Consider the following 17,259-nt stretch of genomic DNA (forward strand, 5'->3'; position numbering starts at 1 on the left):
TTTTTTTGGTACCGGGGATTGAACTCATGTCTTTGCGCTTGCAAGGCAGGCCACCTAACCGCTGAGCTAAATCCCCAGCAAGACTGAATTGTAAGTAAATGTACTTTTTACTGCTGGGGATTGACCCCAGGGCCTGGAATATGCTAGGGAGGTGCTCTCTCATTGAGTTGTGCCCCAGGCTAAATTTGTTATTTTTTTATGTAGCAAGTTGAATATACTTTCAAATACAAAGTTACTCTTTCAAAGCCTTCAGACTTGTTTCTGTGTCTTTCCAAGATGCTGTTGACTAGGAATGTTTTCTTTTCTGTCCTAGGCTTTTTTGTGCTGTGGAAGGATGTGGTGGGGTACACCTAAAGTTGGGATAGATTGTCTCTCAAAGTCACCTAAACACTGTGCTTGTCTGAAGAACCTTTTCTTCATTTTTACATCTTTGTATCATCCTAATTTTTTTTTTTTTTTTTTTTTTTTGGAGACAGAGTCTCACTCTGTAGCCCAGGCTAGCCTTGAATTCTCTATGTAGCCCAGTATGGCCTCAAACTCTAGCAATCTTCTTGCCTCACCCTTCCAACTGCTGGGATTACAGGTGTGCACCACCATGCTTGGCCATCCTAACTCCCTTTCAGGAACTGATTTAATTCCTGTTGTATGTATCCCACATAAAGGAGCAGATGGCTTCTCACATCTGGAGAAGCTTCTACTCGATTCTCTGAAGGGTGTTTGTCTTCTCTTCCAGGCAGCCAACACTGAAGGGCGATGAAAAGCCAGTGGCCAGTGTTCGTCCTGTACAGTCCACCCCCATCCCCATGATGCCACGGCATGTCCCCCTTGGGGGCAGTGTAAGTTCTGCCTCCAGCACAAATCCATCCATGAACTTCCCAATCAACTACTTGCAGCGGGCAGGAGTCCTCGTCCAGAAGGTGGTCACCACAACAGGTTGGAAACTCCTAGATTTTGTTCCAGGGGTATTTTCCCTTTTAAAATGACTTTGTTCATTCAGGAAGTATTTGTTAAACACCTCTTTTATTCTGCACCTTACTATATGTGACACTGTAGGTAAAATGGAGACTATAGCAGTCCTCAATCTTGAGGAATTTGCATTCTGATGAAATATCTTAAAAATAATAACACAAAACTGGGTTTTTCTTCAGTATGATGAGTAGAGTTCTCTGAGCACTGCAGGGTTTGTGGAAATATCACTGGGACAAAAGTGAGTATTTCTTACAGAAATATGAATGTGTTGAGCCCTACCTGACTATAGTAGGGTCAGCTAGGTATAAAGGACAGCTGTCCACCTTTCTGTGTAATTAGAAGACCTCCATTGTCACTTTCTTCTCTCTTTGTGAGTTTGATGTAAATTGAGCTTTGAGGGGTGGTGCGAGGTAGGCAGTCCATCTGTTTCTGGAAATGAATTCTGCGATTTGGAATGATTGAGAAGGAGAGCATTTCATGTTTCTGCTTTCCATTTGTTATTTAGAAATACTCATATACATTTTAATGAAAATATGTTAATTGATTTTTCTGAGAATGAAAGCTACATGTCCATTGTAAAAAATTTGAAACAAGTAAAAACAGTGTCCCTTGCCATCATAGTCCTTTGCCAGTTCTTTTGTTTGTTTTTTTGAGACGGGGGTCTCACTATGGAGCCCAGGCTGACCTCACACTAGTAGCGACCCTCCTGCCTCAGCCTCATGAGTGCTGGGAATACAGGCATGTGCCGCCAAACCTGGCTTCCTCTGCCAATTCTTGAAAATACTCTTCTCCAGGTGTGGGGCATGCCAGCAAGAAGAGGATGGAGCCACTTTTGGAGTCTAAAGTGATGTGGACCAGATATATGCAAATAATTTAGGGAGAAGGAAAAGAACTACCTAAAATAACCATTAGAACTAAATTTGTTTTCCAAGTCAAAACCTTTCTGGGTTTCTAAGAAACACATTCCCACCGGCTTAAACCTTATGTGTGAATGTACCATTGGGCTTGAAACACTGGTATACTATTTACTTGTATACTTGTACGGGTAGTACAAATGGTTCTAATAATTTTTATTTGGCTTTTTACTAATAAAAATTAATGAAAAGTCTATAAATGAACTGAACCTAGACAATTGCTTAAAGTTGAATAATAGTATAAATTAATACTATTCATACTAATTAAAGTTATTACAATCAAATTTATTTTATTAAAAGAAATGTATTTATATTTGTGAATTTCTTTAAAACATTTTATACATAAGGGCGATCAATTTGTGCATAATGCCTAAAAGGTTATAATACACTTGGCTTTTTTTGTGGCCACAATGGCACCCATTTTTCCAGATAATTTTTGATAACATTCTGTACATTGCTTGCATACATTTCTTTCTGAAATAAGTGCCTATAAAGTGAATGTTTTATTGAGTTATTTGTGTGTATAGCATTTCTTCATTGGTTAGTAGTTTATCAATAATTCTCTAAATTTTAATGTGGAAATCTTAAGAGTAACCCATTGCTGGTGTATACAATATATATATCTACAACTGCTGTACCTCATATTAGCTGTACTACAATTTTTTTATACCATGTTAATGTTTTCCTTAAGGAACTGTAAAATGATGGTATCTGGTCTGCTAAATCATGCTGAGGATCAAACTCGGGACCTTGCGCTTGCAAGGCAGGCAGCAGAACCACTGGGCTAAATCCCTGGCCCTCAACACCTTTCTTTGCATTATTGTAATCAAAGAGATCAGATTTTATGTTGTCTGGTTTTTCTTCACTAAATGTGCATGTATGATTTTTTACAAAAGTCATTAACATATAATCAGTTATTTTATCAGTCCATTTAAAAATTTTACACCAGAACAGTTTTGAAAGTTTATGATTTTGCTGCATTTTTGCCTTGTCTTTGCTTGTACTGGTAAAAAATTTCAGTTTAGCTGCAAAAATACACATGAATAATAACTTCCTGTGATGTTCAAATAATAAGCTGTACATTAATTTCAAAAGAACATCAAAAGAATGCCCATGCATTGAAGAGTTTGCATTTTTTAAAAAAAATAGACGTGTAAATCATAGGTGTGCCCATTAGGCAAATAATTCATATAATTTTATCCTGTATTTGTACCATTTTTCCTTTGATAAGTTGGCAAAAACATGGATGTCCTCACTATAAAAATCATCCTTTTTTCTATCACTACATTTTTTCCAAGTTTTACTGCATTCTTGAATATACTAATAAATTTTTCCATGATTTTTCCAAATTTATTCAAGTGATCCTTGGTTGTGCATGTGATATTGTCAGAGTAATGTAAACAATTCAAAACAGCCAAAAATGATGGCATTCTTTATATGTCCTTTGACATACATACTTTTTTCACGCCAGTACAGTATAATGTTTGTACTATCCCCATAATTAATAATGTACATATAAACATTTTCATTTTCATCTTGCTTAATTGTAACAGATTCCCAGTATTGCTGGTTTTTTACTTTTTGCACTAAAACCACATTGTGTGACATGTCTGTTTGGTTCTTCATCTATACTTTTGAGTATATTATAAAGTATAAATAATTTATACAACAGAAAAGGATCATTGCAATTAATATTTTTTATTAAAAGTTGTGCATGTTGCAGTTCCATGTGCTCATGTTCTGTCATGTTTCTATTATTGGATGCCATTCCTCCTCTTGATTGTCTACATTCATATCCAAATCCACACTATGTTCATAGAATGTATTGGCCAAAGATTACATTCATTTAACTCTAACACATCTTCATCTAAAGCGTAATAGACAGGTCATGTCCTTTTTGTCTGATGAAATTTACAAATTTCAAAGATGATGAGATTACAAATTTCTCTGATGAGAATTATAAATTCATATAACAGATTATCCATTTTCTGTGTTTGACAATCTAATGGGAAAACATTTTACAAAATTTAAGTACTCTTAAAATTGAAAAACAAATAGGGTATAATATACATATATTACTTTACAAACAAAAACAAGAACCACCAAGGAATAACAAAAAAAAATAGTAGAGAAAAATTTACCACTGAGCTCAATAATTATCTAAGAAAAGAGCACATATACAGGTTAGCTAATACCAGTGATGGGAAACCTTTTAGAGACCGAGTGCCCAAACTGCAACCCAAAACCTACTTATTTATCAGAGTTCCAACGCCGCAATTAAACCCAAATATTGAGGTTTTACTTTAGGAAAAAACAACTCATGTTAACATCTTTTTGTCTGAAAAGAAAAACACAATAACAGACCTTTCAGTGATATAAACAGCTTTTTACTGAAAGGTAAGAGTTTGCATTTGGTGTGCTTTTGCACAGTTAATGTGATCTTTGCTATTGTATGCGTGTTGATAATTTGTCAAACTTTGTCTCGGGTGGCTTGGCTCAAGTGTTGACAGAGAGGGCTTTGTGTACTTGTTGCAGCATATGTGCCATAGTTTCGCCACCACTGCTATGCAACATCAGATGATTGAATTCAAATCAGAGCCCCCTGGCAGCAAGATGTATGAATTACTGCCCCATAGGGAATCCCTGTTAAAACAAGGAAAATTGATTGGAGGGATGATCAGATTTCTAAAAATGTCCTTGTTTACATAGTATTCTTAAATTAATATAATTGTGAAAGTTCTGGTTATTTCACCTTCCTTGGATCTGAACATCTGCTACACAGAGACTTGTGGGAAGCCAGTGAGGGATTGGGATGAATATAAGACTTGGTATTTTCTCTCCCTTCTTTAATCAGGTCCTGTGTAATCTAAATTTTTTTTTCAGGTTTAATTGAGTTTATTGGTACATTTTAGGGATACAGTACAGTTACATTCATTATTGGGATCTTGTACCTCTACATGACAAGTCTTGATTCTCATTTTTTCCCCTTACCCCTTCCCGCCCTTCACCACCTCCTCCCCTCCCCTTCTACAAACACTTTATTTTCATCTTTTCATTATCTCACATTTTTTTCTTTTCCCTTATTACCCTTCACCTACCCATCCCACTTTCCCTACACCTTTAGCTCCTTTCTTCCCATTTCTAAATGTCAGTAATCTTATTAGGATCTTATGTATTATTGCAGATTATTCACACCAGGGAAACTATGTGTAATCTAAATTTTAAATCTATCTTTTACTAGATATTGTTATTCCTGGACTAAACAGCTCCACAGATGTTCAGGCAAGAATTAATGCTGGTGAGAGCATCCATATCATCCGTGGGACAAAAGGTGAGAGCCTAACCAAGGGTCCATCCTCCAACTTTGTTTAAGAGTGCTAGGCTTGGAGACAGAATAAAAACATAGGGCTTGAACTAGAGAGGGATAGGAATCATCCTATAACAGTGTCACAATTGGGTAAAGCATGAGAAAATGGCATTTCTAAGAACATAGCAGAGTTGGGTTTGAACCCAGAGGATATCAGTCAGTGGCTTAAAATAGGAAATTAGGGTTCTTGTGTTTCTATATTTTGCCATTGTCCTTATGGAGAATCTTGAGATGGGGATGAGTGGATACAGGGAGACCAAAACTGGAGAGGAAGCACTGTGGAATGGTCCATAAGCCAGTATATATGGAGTTGGGTTAGAGTATCTGAAGGCTTGGTGAAAAGATACCATGGAGTACACAGACTGTTGTAGTCAGGGTTTTAGCAAGAGAATACATTAAATATAGGGTACATATTTTATAGGATTATTTTATGATAATTACCCAAAAAAGTCAAATGCAAAGGAGTGCAAGAGAGATTAACTGCACACCAGAGGCCCAAAGAATCTAGCCAATGGCCTGGATCCCAGCAGTTTCCTGTATAAGTCCAGCTAAAGGCTTAAAATCCAAAGCATTGTCCTCCACGAGTCTTAGAGCCCATGGCTGTGTCTCATGCTTGTCCATATTGAGGAACTGTACCTGGAAGGCCCAAAAGCCAGTGGTGGGAGCCAGAAAACGTACGCTGGTGGGATGAAGGATTTGTGCCACCAAGCTGAGGGAATCTGCATTGGAGCCAGGAAGCTCATGATGAAGAGCAGAGATCCTCTGATGAAAACAGCAGCCATTCCCAGTGACAGCAGTGCCCTGAGCTCCTCCTCCATTGAAAACATCCTACTTCATATCAGGAAAACCATCTGCAGCAAGCTTCTCCTAGAAAATTGCCAGGCCCAGATATTCCCCTCTGGTTCTTTTTTTATGACTATTGGTAACAATCCTCAGGTGCATCCTCCATGCCCAGACTCTTGCCAAGCTCTCCATGCTGATTCAGTTCAGCTGGGCATTACAAGTTGAGCATTGGTTATTTCACTACACAGACACATGAAGACAACTCTCTCTGCCCTTTTGCTAGGCTATTCCTAGCACTCAGCCCAGCTTCTTCACCTGTTTCTTCCTAGCTTAGAGCAGGGGTTGGCAAAACTCTGATCCATGGGCCAAGTTTGATTTGCTGCCTTTTACTGTACCTGCTAGCTAAAAATGGGTTTTATGTTCTCATTTAGTTGAAAATAAATGAAAAGAGTAATATTTTGTGACATGTGTGACTATTATATGAAATGTACATTTTGATGTCTATAAATGTTTATTGGAGCACAACTATGCCTCACAGTTCTTGTGTTACAGAGGAAGAATTGAGTAGTTGCAACAGAGCTTTTAGGTTTATTCATAAAGTTGCAAATATTTACTCTCTAAACCTTTAAGAAAAAGTCTTCCAACTACTGGCCTAGAGGTAGCTCTGACGTCATACAATATTCATCTAATGATATAGCCAGGACTCAAGAGAAGGTACATTGGTGCCTTATGGGAACAGATGCAAGTCTTACATTCTTCCTCCTAAGGGTGAGAGAATGTTGAGGTGATATGGCTCCTTCTTCGAAGATGTTGAAGAGGACCTGGGCCAGAGTACCTGGGAGTGTGTAGGGTATCAATTTGCACTCTTTCACAGTACTCTATTTCTTCCATTTCGTTGAAATCTGATGTAATCATCTGTTTACCCCTCCAAAGGTGCTAGAGCTATGCCTGGTACTTGGTAGGCTAGTAATCTGTGGAGTAGATAAATATTATGGGCAATCCATAACTTAGTTATCCCATTCCTCATTTCAGGGTTCTTGAGAGAGGGTGTAAGAACTAATTTTATAGCTATTTCTAACCCTGGAGTTTTCCAGGATTGGCTGCATTGCCAATCTTACAGTTTTTTTTCTGCCTCTCTTCTTAGGGACATACATCCGTACTTGTGATGGGCGGATCTTTGCTGTCCGCGCAACTGGCAAACCAAAGGCCCCTGAAGATGGTCGGATGGCTGCCTCAGGTATGATGGCTTTTAGTTTCCATTGACCTATACGACATTGGTTTTGTTTTGTTTTTTATTAACTTATTTTAAAATAGATAATGTGTATATGGTTGATAATTCAAAAGGCACAAAATGAAGTGAAGTAAGTTTTTCTCTCCCTACACTCCCAGCCAGCCATTGCACCTTTCTGGAGTTACTGCTCTTTTTCAGTTGAGACAGAGTCTGTCTATGTACAGGCTGGCCTTGGACTTGGTATATAAGGGCAAACTGAACTCTCAGTCCTCCTTTAGCCTTCTGAGTGCTAAGATTATAGGTACTATGCATGACAAGGTGCTGCTGTTGTTTCTCAGCAGTATGCTGTATATGGTCTAGGGTTATGTGTCTGTGTACACAGGTGAGAGTGTATAAAATATGTGTGTATGAATATATGTAGTTTTTTCTATGTATTTTTTACATAAGTGTTAACATAGTATACTGGGTTGGTTGGTTGGTTTGTTTTCATACCGGGAGTTGAACTCAGGACCTTCAGTTTGTGAGTCAGGTGGCAGCACCACTGAGCTAAATCCCTGGCCCTAATATACTGTTTTTAGCTCTTTTTGTTGTTTTTTGAGACAGGGTCTCACTGTATAGGTCAGGACGGCCTCAGACTCACCTTGTAGCTCAGGCTGGCCCTGAACTCACAGTGATTTTCCTGCCTCAGCCTCCTGAATACTGGTATTACAGACATGTGCCACCATACCCAGGTAACATAATATACTTTTTTCACATGCCACTAATAGCTTCTTCCCTATCATTTCTTCTAGATATGCTTCATTGAAGGTTTATACAAGATGGGGTATAATGCAGTGCATTGCTGAGCTTCCCATTGATGTGCCTCTAGGTTATATTCTGCCACTGTTGACATGTGTCTATAAGACACATTCCTAGAACTGGCATTGCCAGGACAAAGGTACATGTGTGGCACATTAACAGTCTTAGAACTCTTGCCAAGTTCTCCTCAGTGGAAATTATTTTCATTTATTCTCCCAGCACTGAGGTATGAGAGTTATACTGTTCTTGTTCCTAGCCTTATATTACAGAAATTTTCACACAGACAGGCTTGAAGAACAGTACTGTGGGTACCCATGTCCCCTGCACCCAGGTCTAGTAATTGTCATAAATCATCTCCTGTCTCTCTCTGCCTTTCTATTTGTTTCTTCTGCCTTTTTATTCAAGTCATTTGTAAGTTGAACACGTCATTATATCCCTACATACTTTAACACATATTTCTTAAGGACATTCTCCTCCTGACCCTAGCACCATCATCATGTTAAAAGAAAAATTAACAATAATTCCATAATAATGCCTACTGTCTAGGCCATATTCAGATTTCCTAGTTGTCAATTTGTCTTTTATAGTTGTAGATTTTATATTACTTATTTTATTAATTAATTTGTTTTCATTGTTGGAGATTAAACACAACTTTTGCCCTGAGCTACATCCCCAGCCCTTTAACATTTTTGGTGGGGGCTGGTTGTGGTGGTGCACACCTGTAATCCCAGCACTTGGGAAACTGAGGCAGGAGGGTCATCATAAGTACCAGGCCAGCCTGGGCTACATAGTGAATTCAAGACCAGCCTGAACTAGGGAGACCCTATCTCGGATAGATAGATAGGGACAGGGTCTCATTAAATTGCTGTTTCTCAGGCTGGGATTGAATTTGTGATCCTCCTGCCTCAGCTTCCCAGAGTGCTGGGATTATAGGCATGTATCAGTGCACGTATCAGTACGTTCTGCTTTATTTTGTTTCTAAACCAGAATTGGACTGCTTCATTCCTCCACTCCCTCTTACCCCCAGCAAAACTGATTAGTTTTAAGAATGATCTCCTAGTATTTCATGTCCATTATCTGATGGGATTCTCCTTGGTAGAATATTACAGATTGAGGAAGCTGGGATACAGAAAAGTTACTTTTCATGGATCAACTTGTTTCTGGGTTCAAGAGTTTCTTTCAATGATACTGGGAAAAGTTTTCTGGGTGGTGGTGTTTAGGCATCATGCAATTAGGAATGTGGGCACTAATGGAATTTTCCCTTTTGTCTTGCTTTTCTCCCTGGCCCTTCTAGTTATTTGCCTGTATTTTGTCCACAGGTTCCCAGGGGCCTTCTCGTGAGTCCACAAGTAATGGCAGACACAGTGCCTCATCACCCAAAGCTCCAGACTCCGAGGGCCTGGCCAGGCCTGTCTCTCCTGACAGTCCGGAGATCATCAGTGAGCTCCAGCAGTATGCAGATGTGGCTGCTGCTCGGGAATCCCATCAGAGCTCCCCAAGCACCAATGCTGCCCTGCCTGGCCCCCCAGCCCAACTTGTGGACAGCAGTGCTGTTCCTGGGACAGCTCTTGGAACTGAGCCACGGCTTGGGGGTCACTGCTTTAATAGTTCCCTCTTAGTGACTGGCCAGCCCTGTGGTGGCAGACACTCAGTGTTGGACTTAAGGGGCCACAAACGAAAGTTGGCCACTCCACCTGCCGCCCAGGAGTCATCCCGCCGGCGGTCCAGGAAAGGCCATTTGCCAGCCCCCATGCAGCCGTTTGAACACGGGTATCCAGTCTCTGGCGGGTTTGCCATGCCACCTGTCTCCTTAAACCATAACCTCACCACCCCCTTCACCTCCCAGGCTGGGGAGAACTCCCTGTTTATGGGCAGTACCCCATCCTACTACCAGCTGTCCAACTTGCTGGCAGATGCCCGCCTGGTGTTTCCAGTGACTACTGACCCTCTGGTGCCAGCAGGCCCTGTCAGTTCCTCTTCCACGGCTACCTCAGTCACTGCCAGCAACCCTTCCTTCATGCTCAACCCCTCTGTGCCAGGGATACTCCCCAGCTATTCACTCCCTTTCTCACAACCACTCCTGTCCGAGCCAAGGATGTTTGCGCCTTTTCCTTCCCCTGTCTTGCCCAGCAACCTTTCACGGGGCATGTCTGTCTATCCTGGCTACATGTCCCCACATTCAGGCTACCCAGCTGGTGGCCTCCTCCGGTCCCAGGTGCCTCCATTTGACTCTCATGAGGTTGCTGAGGTGGGGTTCAGCTCCAATGATGATGAAGATAAGGATGATGATGTAATAGAGGTCACTGGGAAATAGCTGGGGACCCCCTCCCCACCTCATTTGGGGGCCCCATTAGGTCGCCCACCAGGCAGGAAGGCAGTGATCTGGGATTCTGAGGATAGGGTACTTGGCAAGATAGAAAAGGAAGACAAAGAATAGTTGGCCAGAGTGGCAGAGCTCTGTTGCTGTTAACAAAAGAGAAAAAAATAAATCCAACAGAACAGTAATAGCAGGAAATCAGGGACCCAAAACTGAGATGGAGGGGTAGGGCAGCCTGCCTCTCTTCCTTCCTGCCTAGCTTTTGCTGTCTGCTTACTTATTTGCCCATCTGAGTGTAGACGCTCACGTCCCATTTCTGTCTTTGGGAACATTCTCTCCCTGTAGAGCTGCCTTACCTGGTGACTAGCTTGGCCTGGGGAGGGGAGGGGAGGGAGGGAGGATGAGTAAGAGAAGGAGGGTGGGCAGGGGGAGCAGGCTGAGATCCTATGTGAAGTGGGGTCTTTTTAGGGTTTGGGAAGGAAGCAGACCAGGTATGTGTGGGTGTGTGCGCGTGTGTTTCTGTATGTATGTAACAGGGTGGGGTGAAGTTGGGAGGGGAGGGAGGGAGGGAAGAATAAGGGGGAAATTAAAAAATGAATTTATCTTTTTTAAAGTGGAAATCAGAGTACAGTGGTTCATGGCAACTATTAGTAGAACATCAAGATGAGTTCAGAAGAGCCATGGAAATTACAAGTTTCCTTCTAGGTGGGTGAAAAGAAAGCCCAGCTAACTCAACTCTCTGGTTTTTAGAGCCACATTTGTTTTAGAATTTGGGGGTAATTATGAGAGAAAAAGGGCATTACCAATCTGTCTCTTTCCCTGGTGTCCCATCTCTGAGCAGATCTCCCCTCCTCAGGTGGGAAGGAAAAACACTTGCAGTGTGAGTGAGAGGTCATAGAGTTGTGGCTGGAAAAGACATTCTTCCGCAAGAGTGGAACTAAGCCCCCAGCTGCCTATCCTGGTGGTCTTTCCTCTGCTTTTCCTCCTTCCACATTAGAGAGCTCCATGTTAATTTATTTCTTATGGGAAATTATTTATTATTTGGATTTTTCATGTGTGTGTGTATGGTTTTTTTTTTAAGCGGCATTGGGGAGGTTTGGGGTACAGAAGGTAGGAGATAGGGAAGTTTTAAGATATTCTGGACCCCATAGCTCCTGGTGAAAAAAAACAAAAAACAACAACAACAACAACAAAAACCCTGGATGGGTGGTGAGTTGACCGGGAAAGGATTAGGATTGGCCAGGGGTTAAACAGCCATGCTTTAGGTCTTGGGAAGATCAGGGAATCTTGAGACTGGATAATTAGTGGTGGTAAGACTCATTCCACAGAGATTGAAACTTGGGATCATGGAGTTTGTTTGCTATTGGGAGGTAAGTTACCCCCAGATTTGGAGCTGTGTCCTCAGATGATGGTAGAGGCCAACTCTCTATGCTGAATAGTGGGGCTGTGGGTAGGCATTTGCTGGGTTAGAGGGAGTGGGCTATTGATTCCTAAAAGGAAACTTCCCTAGTTTGCTGGGTGAGCATTGTGGGGCTGGTGTCTGCTGCATCCATCTTTGAAGGGGCTAGGAGGAACCTTTCCTCTGTTGAAGCCTTAAGTCTGGCTTTTATAAGAACAGGAACACATTAGTCATTCTGGTCTCTTGTCAGTGCCAGGGAAGGGACATCTTAAGCATAAACACTGTCTTCTATTGGTGTGTAATGCACCCCTTACCCCCCCACACACATTTTGCCAGGCGATTCTTTTTAATGAAAGAGCTCTGCCACCTACCTGTGGCTTCTCTCTGATTGGGCATATGCTGCATCTGCCTCTTCCTATCTCTGGTGGCAGCTTAGCCTCCTGTACCTCTTCTGATCAGTTTGTTTCTCCATTATTGGGGGGCCTTAGCATACTCTGGGGTATTGTTCCTAGTAAAGAAAATGAGGTGGCTGGGTGTGTGTGTGTGTGTGTGTGTGTGTGTGTGCGCGTGTGCGTGCATGCCCATCCATTTTGTGTGCTGTCCAGTAACACCAAAAGTGGAACTTAAGGAGCGTTCCTTTCTTTGTTTTCATAAGCACTCTGTCAGACACTTAACTCTTCTTATAGAAGCCTTAGATCTACAATATAGCTATGCAAATTATTTTTATAATTTAAAAATAGCAGTTCCAACTAGTGCTTTCTCTGTCAGGTGCATCCCAGTAGTGGATGGTGAAGGGTATCAACAATTAGAGTGGGTTCTCAGGTTGAGGCTAGTGCAGTAGGAGTTAGTCTGGATCTACAATTAGCAGAACACACTCAGAACTTGGGTTACACTAACGCCTCTTGGACCTTGAAGCACTGGGATCCCAGAGGGTGTGTGCCTGTGAGTGTTTGTGTGTTTGTGTTTGTATGTGTGTGTGAGTGAGAAAGAGATATATCTGGGGATAGAGATAATTCTATGTTCAGTAACAGGAAATCAGTGCAGCAGTCTCTGAGGATCTAAAACCATTTCAGCAGGGAACTGAAACTGGTTACTAGAGGGACAGGCTTTTGAAGTAGCCAGAAAGTAAATGGGTATTCTGAGAGCAGCGCTTGTGTGCCACCTTGCAATAGTTCCAGGGCCTGAGTCTTGCTTTAGTTCAGCAGAGGCCATAATTCTGGGAGGCAGACCTGGCTAGAGAAGGCTTTCTCTGATTATGTGTATTTCTTGTTGTGCAGGGGATTCAGTGAAATTGAAGTACAATCAGTTCCTTTTTTGGGGGGTGGGGTTAATGAACCTGAAAATATACTGATTCTCTTGATTTTCCTGCTGTCTTTGTGGTACTGGGGCTTGAACTCAGGACTTTGTGCTTGTGAGGCAGGCCTAGTGCCACTGAGCTAAATCCCAGGTCCTTTTCCTGCTGTCTCTTTATGTGTGCTTGTGGGCAAACCTGCAAGTATACAAAACATGAGGGAAGCAGAAATGTTTCAGTTTCTTTGATCAGAAACACGTGGTACGTGGTGGTGGTTCTGCTTCTTAGGATCCAGGCCTGAGAGATGAGGATAATGCTGATGACCTGGGGAAGGCAGAAGATCAGACCTAGGCATTTTCTCTCACTGTTGTCTGCCATGGAGTGTTGTCAAGGGGGACTCAAGTTCCATACATTTGGTGTAGCCTAAGTTATTTTCCTGGGGAACATAGTACTAAATGAATTAAGATTACCATGTACAGTGATGTTGATTCCTTTTCTTCATGTCTGCATGGATAAAGACTGCTAACAAGGACAAAGTAGCTATTTAAGAAAGGAAGTAAGTGAACTATTGGGTCAGATCTTTTTCTGAAGTATGGAAATTAGTGAAGCCCTCATCCCTTTGAGTTGTGCTGAGTAAGTATTTATCTCATCTCCTGACTCGGATAAATTTTCTGATCCTTGGAACTTTCTTCCCTAGAAATTAATATATGAATTATATTTATGTTTCACAACTATGAAAATGACCCATTCCAGGAGCATGAAGCAAAGAACTACAATATGTTTTGCTGATGAGTTGAAACACAACAAAATTTCAGCCATCTGGGTGACTGTCATTAGCCAGCTATCAACAGAGCAAGACCCTCTGTGACATGTTTAAGGTTGAGGTCCATTGCCCTGAAACTGAGTCTTCATCCCATGAGGAAGGTCCTCTGGGGGCTTTACATTCCTTATTTTAGTGCTTCTACGATATGATCTCCTGCTTCTCATGTCCCTTTGATTTCTCAGATGACCACACTCTTCCTTCTGAGTCATGGTCTTCACTCAGCTAGGTGGCTTTTTCCCCTCCAAAACTCCTGAGAGGTTGTGCCCCCCTCCCTAACCCCAGGAGTTTCTGCCCTCTGCTTACTGTGCCCTGGAAATCAGCACATCAAGGCCTATCTGAGAATGCTGCACTCTCCATTGCTCACCTTTTGACCCAGTTCCCCTCCTACCAACTCTTCTCGTCACCCTGTGTATTCCACTGTGACCCCCTTGCTCTGTGCCACTAGCTAGTCCTTTTAGGATCACCTGAGTCTTACAACGATGAATTTCAGCAGGCAGTTCTACTTTTGCTCTTCAGGGACCCAAGTCTGTTCCTTTCCCCTTTTGCAGGTATATTTGGTGTAGTTATTTAGTGTGGTGGGAAGAGGTAGTCATGTAGGCTGCAGTCTGCAAGAGAGGGCTGAGGGAGGTTTGGGTCGTCTGCTACCACTGTGGGGATGTTATTCAGATGAGAGGACTTCATTCTGTGACCTAACCCAGGACCCTCCCTGAAAGAGAGCGTAGCCCAGCTGTGTGTGTGTGTGTGTGTGTGTGTGTGTGTTCATATGCACCTGGATGTAAAATGACTTATCTGGTTGTTACTCAGGGTGGGCTGGGGCCTCACCAGAAAAATCCCCCAAGCCTTCCCAACAGATTTTTTTTCCTTGTACCCTCTTCAGAGGGTTCATGGGGTGAGGGTCCAGGTGGGGTGAGGGGGTCTCATGATGGATAACCACTAAGGCCACACTACTGCCAGGGGGATGGAGGGAGATGAGGTGGCCCCTAAGGCCCTGGTACCTGGCTTTGGTTTTCTGTCTAATTTCCTCAGGATGCCCCTGAGGCCTGGGACCTGTGCCTGTTTTAGAGGAGCATCTGTGGCTGGGTGATCCAGCTGCTGGTGTGATCATGGGCTTCCCTCCTCTCAGCAGGGCAGGCGCTTCTGCCCCAGAGACTGGGCAACTGGCTGTTTCTATGACGTATTTATTTTTACTTGTGTTTCATGTCACTTTTTTAAAAAAGCAAACAGAACAATTGTAAGTATAACTGCCTATCAGTTTTCTTTATTTCTCTTTTTGTAAAATAAAATTTAAATTCAAGGCAGTGTTGGTTGATTAAGGAATTACTGGACAACTGTTTAACTGAGTGATGGAATATTACTCAGCATAATGGGCACTGGGGCAGCACTTGGGGGTGAGATAGCGGGAACAGAGAGCAGACTGCTGGCAGGCTCTTTGTTGGCAGAGTTCACTTGGCCTTTTCTACCTTTGCTTACATAAAGAGGTTTGGGTGCTCTGCTACTGCTGCACTTCCAGGCTCTTTAAACAGTGAAGCTGACTAGTGTGTTTGAGGCTAGTTGATCCCCAGCCATGGCAGGTCTTGCAGGGGCACCCCTGTCTAGGTTGTGAGTGGCTGGGAATTAGGCCAGAATCAATGCCTTCAGCGGGTGGGAGATGGTATGTCTTAAGTGGTTGTTGATGGCAGTGTTGGAAAGCATTTTGGGCTGCATGTGCAGTCTGATTGTCATCTGAATTAGAGGATTAGGGGTGGGAGAAGATAATATTCTAGCTCTCCAAGTTTAATTTCTTCAAGGAGAGTATTCATGGGAAAACATTCTCTAGAAATGTACAAAGAGAATTGAGCCTGTGTAAAGATTTCTGGCAGAGGAGGGTAAGAGGAGACTAAGGCCAAATCTGGGCCCATAATAGGGGAATGAATATATGCTGTAGCCATATAGGAACGGGAGTGAAGAGAGCCTGGGATGGAAGCCTGGGTGAGCAGGTCTCAGGCCTATTGTAAGACTTGGAAAAAAAAGTGCTTTGTGAGGCACGCTGCTGCCTCCTCGTGGTTGGTCGGAGTGTTGCATGGGTTTTCTGCCAAGGAGGGCGTCTGCTCTGTTACAAGAAGCTTGGCAGGCTAATGGCCCACAGCCCCAGTGGCAGACAGACTGTCCTCCCATAACAGAATGCTGAAGCTCCTGAGGCACATCCTGAACTCTGGTGTGGGGCTCTGGAATTCTTCAGCCGAGCTAAGGAAGTGAACGGACAAGATGAGAAAAGGTCAGCTCCAGACAGTGGTTTTCTCGAAGAAGATCATCAACTTCTGAAAAGCAGGATCGACAGTGCAAACCCTGCAGGCAGAGGGTGTCTTTGAGCTGCTACTGCCGTGCCCTCTCCTTGTGTCACAGGAAATGCTTCTAAGTGTATTGGCCACCTTGCCGGGGCATCTTAACAATCATGTGGTTGATGGTCACAGGTAAAACAACAGTGATGACCTGGCCTGCCCAGAATACCTGGGAAAGGCCAGCTACCCATTCTGCCAGTCTGCTTGGAGCATCCACAGACTGCCCTGTGTATGAAGTTCCATGCACTAATGGGATCCACAGATAACATTGCCCCGTTGTTGCTGACTTTTTCTGCATCCACCTCCTGACGTACTACTGAATGATCCCCCTCTTAAACAGCCAGCCTGTCTTAAATTTATGAGAATAATAGTCATCTCTCCCACCTTCTTTGCTAGGCTTCTTGAGGACTGGGCCCCTAGCAATATGAGCTCCAGGAGGGCCACAGGCTTTTGGTTTTGTCCACTCAGTATCCTCAGCCCTGGAACTATCAGGAAATGTATTCCATAAATGTTGGATAGATATTACTTATGTGATTATGGAAGAAGAGCTGATGTAGGGTTGAGTGGAGGCAGGAAGCAGATATTTGTGCCATCTACAGGTTGGATCCGTCAGATTCAGATTCAGCTTTCTCAGCTGTGAGCGGCAGCAAGTGGTCCTGCTCTGTTTGGTTCCTAGTCCCCTCATAAAGCCTCTGCGAGAAAGCAGAAGGAGCAAGGGTGGTGCAAATGCTAGAGACTGACCCAGCGGTGCCACTCTAGCTATGACCCCAGCCTGGCACTCTATTAGGGGCCAACGAGCTGATTTCCTCCACAACTGCTGCCCAGCTTTGCTGGATGCCTCCACCAACTCAGATACCCTGGGGTGTAGCCCAAACCGCCCCCCTCCCCCACAGCCGGGTAATTGGGAGTCTGGAAGAAAATAAACGGTGGATTCCACCCCAGCCTGGTTGGGCTGGTGTTGAGCACACGTTGCTGTGGAGACGGGGCGGGGCAGGCCTCCGCCCCCAGTGTCCCCAGCGCACGCGCCCACGGCCACGGCCACATCCCGC

At 43.1% G+C, this 17,259-nt stretch overlaps 1 protein-coding gene across 6 annotated transcripts in view; it reads left to right on the forward strand.

The window, feature by feature from the left end:
• Rad54l2 (RAD54 like 2) overlaps window positions 1-15,183 on the forward strand; it is a 103,178-nt gene extending 87,995 nt beyond the window's left edge. For all 6 annotated transcript variants that reach the window (XM_010625373.1, XM_010625378.1, XM_010625375.1 and 3 more), the window contains 4 exons: window positions 734-933; window positions 5,125-5,214; window positions 7,178-7,270; window positions 9,382-15,183. In XM_010625373.1, coding sequence (XP_010623675.1) covers window positions 734-933; window positions 5,125-5,214; window positions 7,178-7,270; window positions 9,382-10,376 — 1,378 coding nt within the window. In that variant the 3' untranslated portion in view covers window positions 10,377-15,183. The remainder of the gene's footprint in view (window positions 1-733; window positions 934-5,124; window positions 5,215-7,177; window positions 7,271-9,381) is intronic.
• The last annotated feature ends 2,076 nt before the right edge of the window (window positions 15,184-17,259 follow it).

This window comes from Fukomys damarensis, unplaced genomic scaffold (genome assembly GCF_012274545.1).
Source record: "Fukomys damarensis isolate Sample0158 unplaced genomic scaffold, DMR_v1.0_HiC HiC_scaffold_37, whole genome shotgun sequence".
NCBI classification, from domain to species: domain Eukaryota; kingdom Metazoa; phylum Chordata; class Mammalia; order Rodentia; family Bathyergidae; genus Fukomys; species Fukomys damarensis.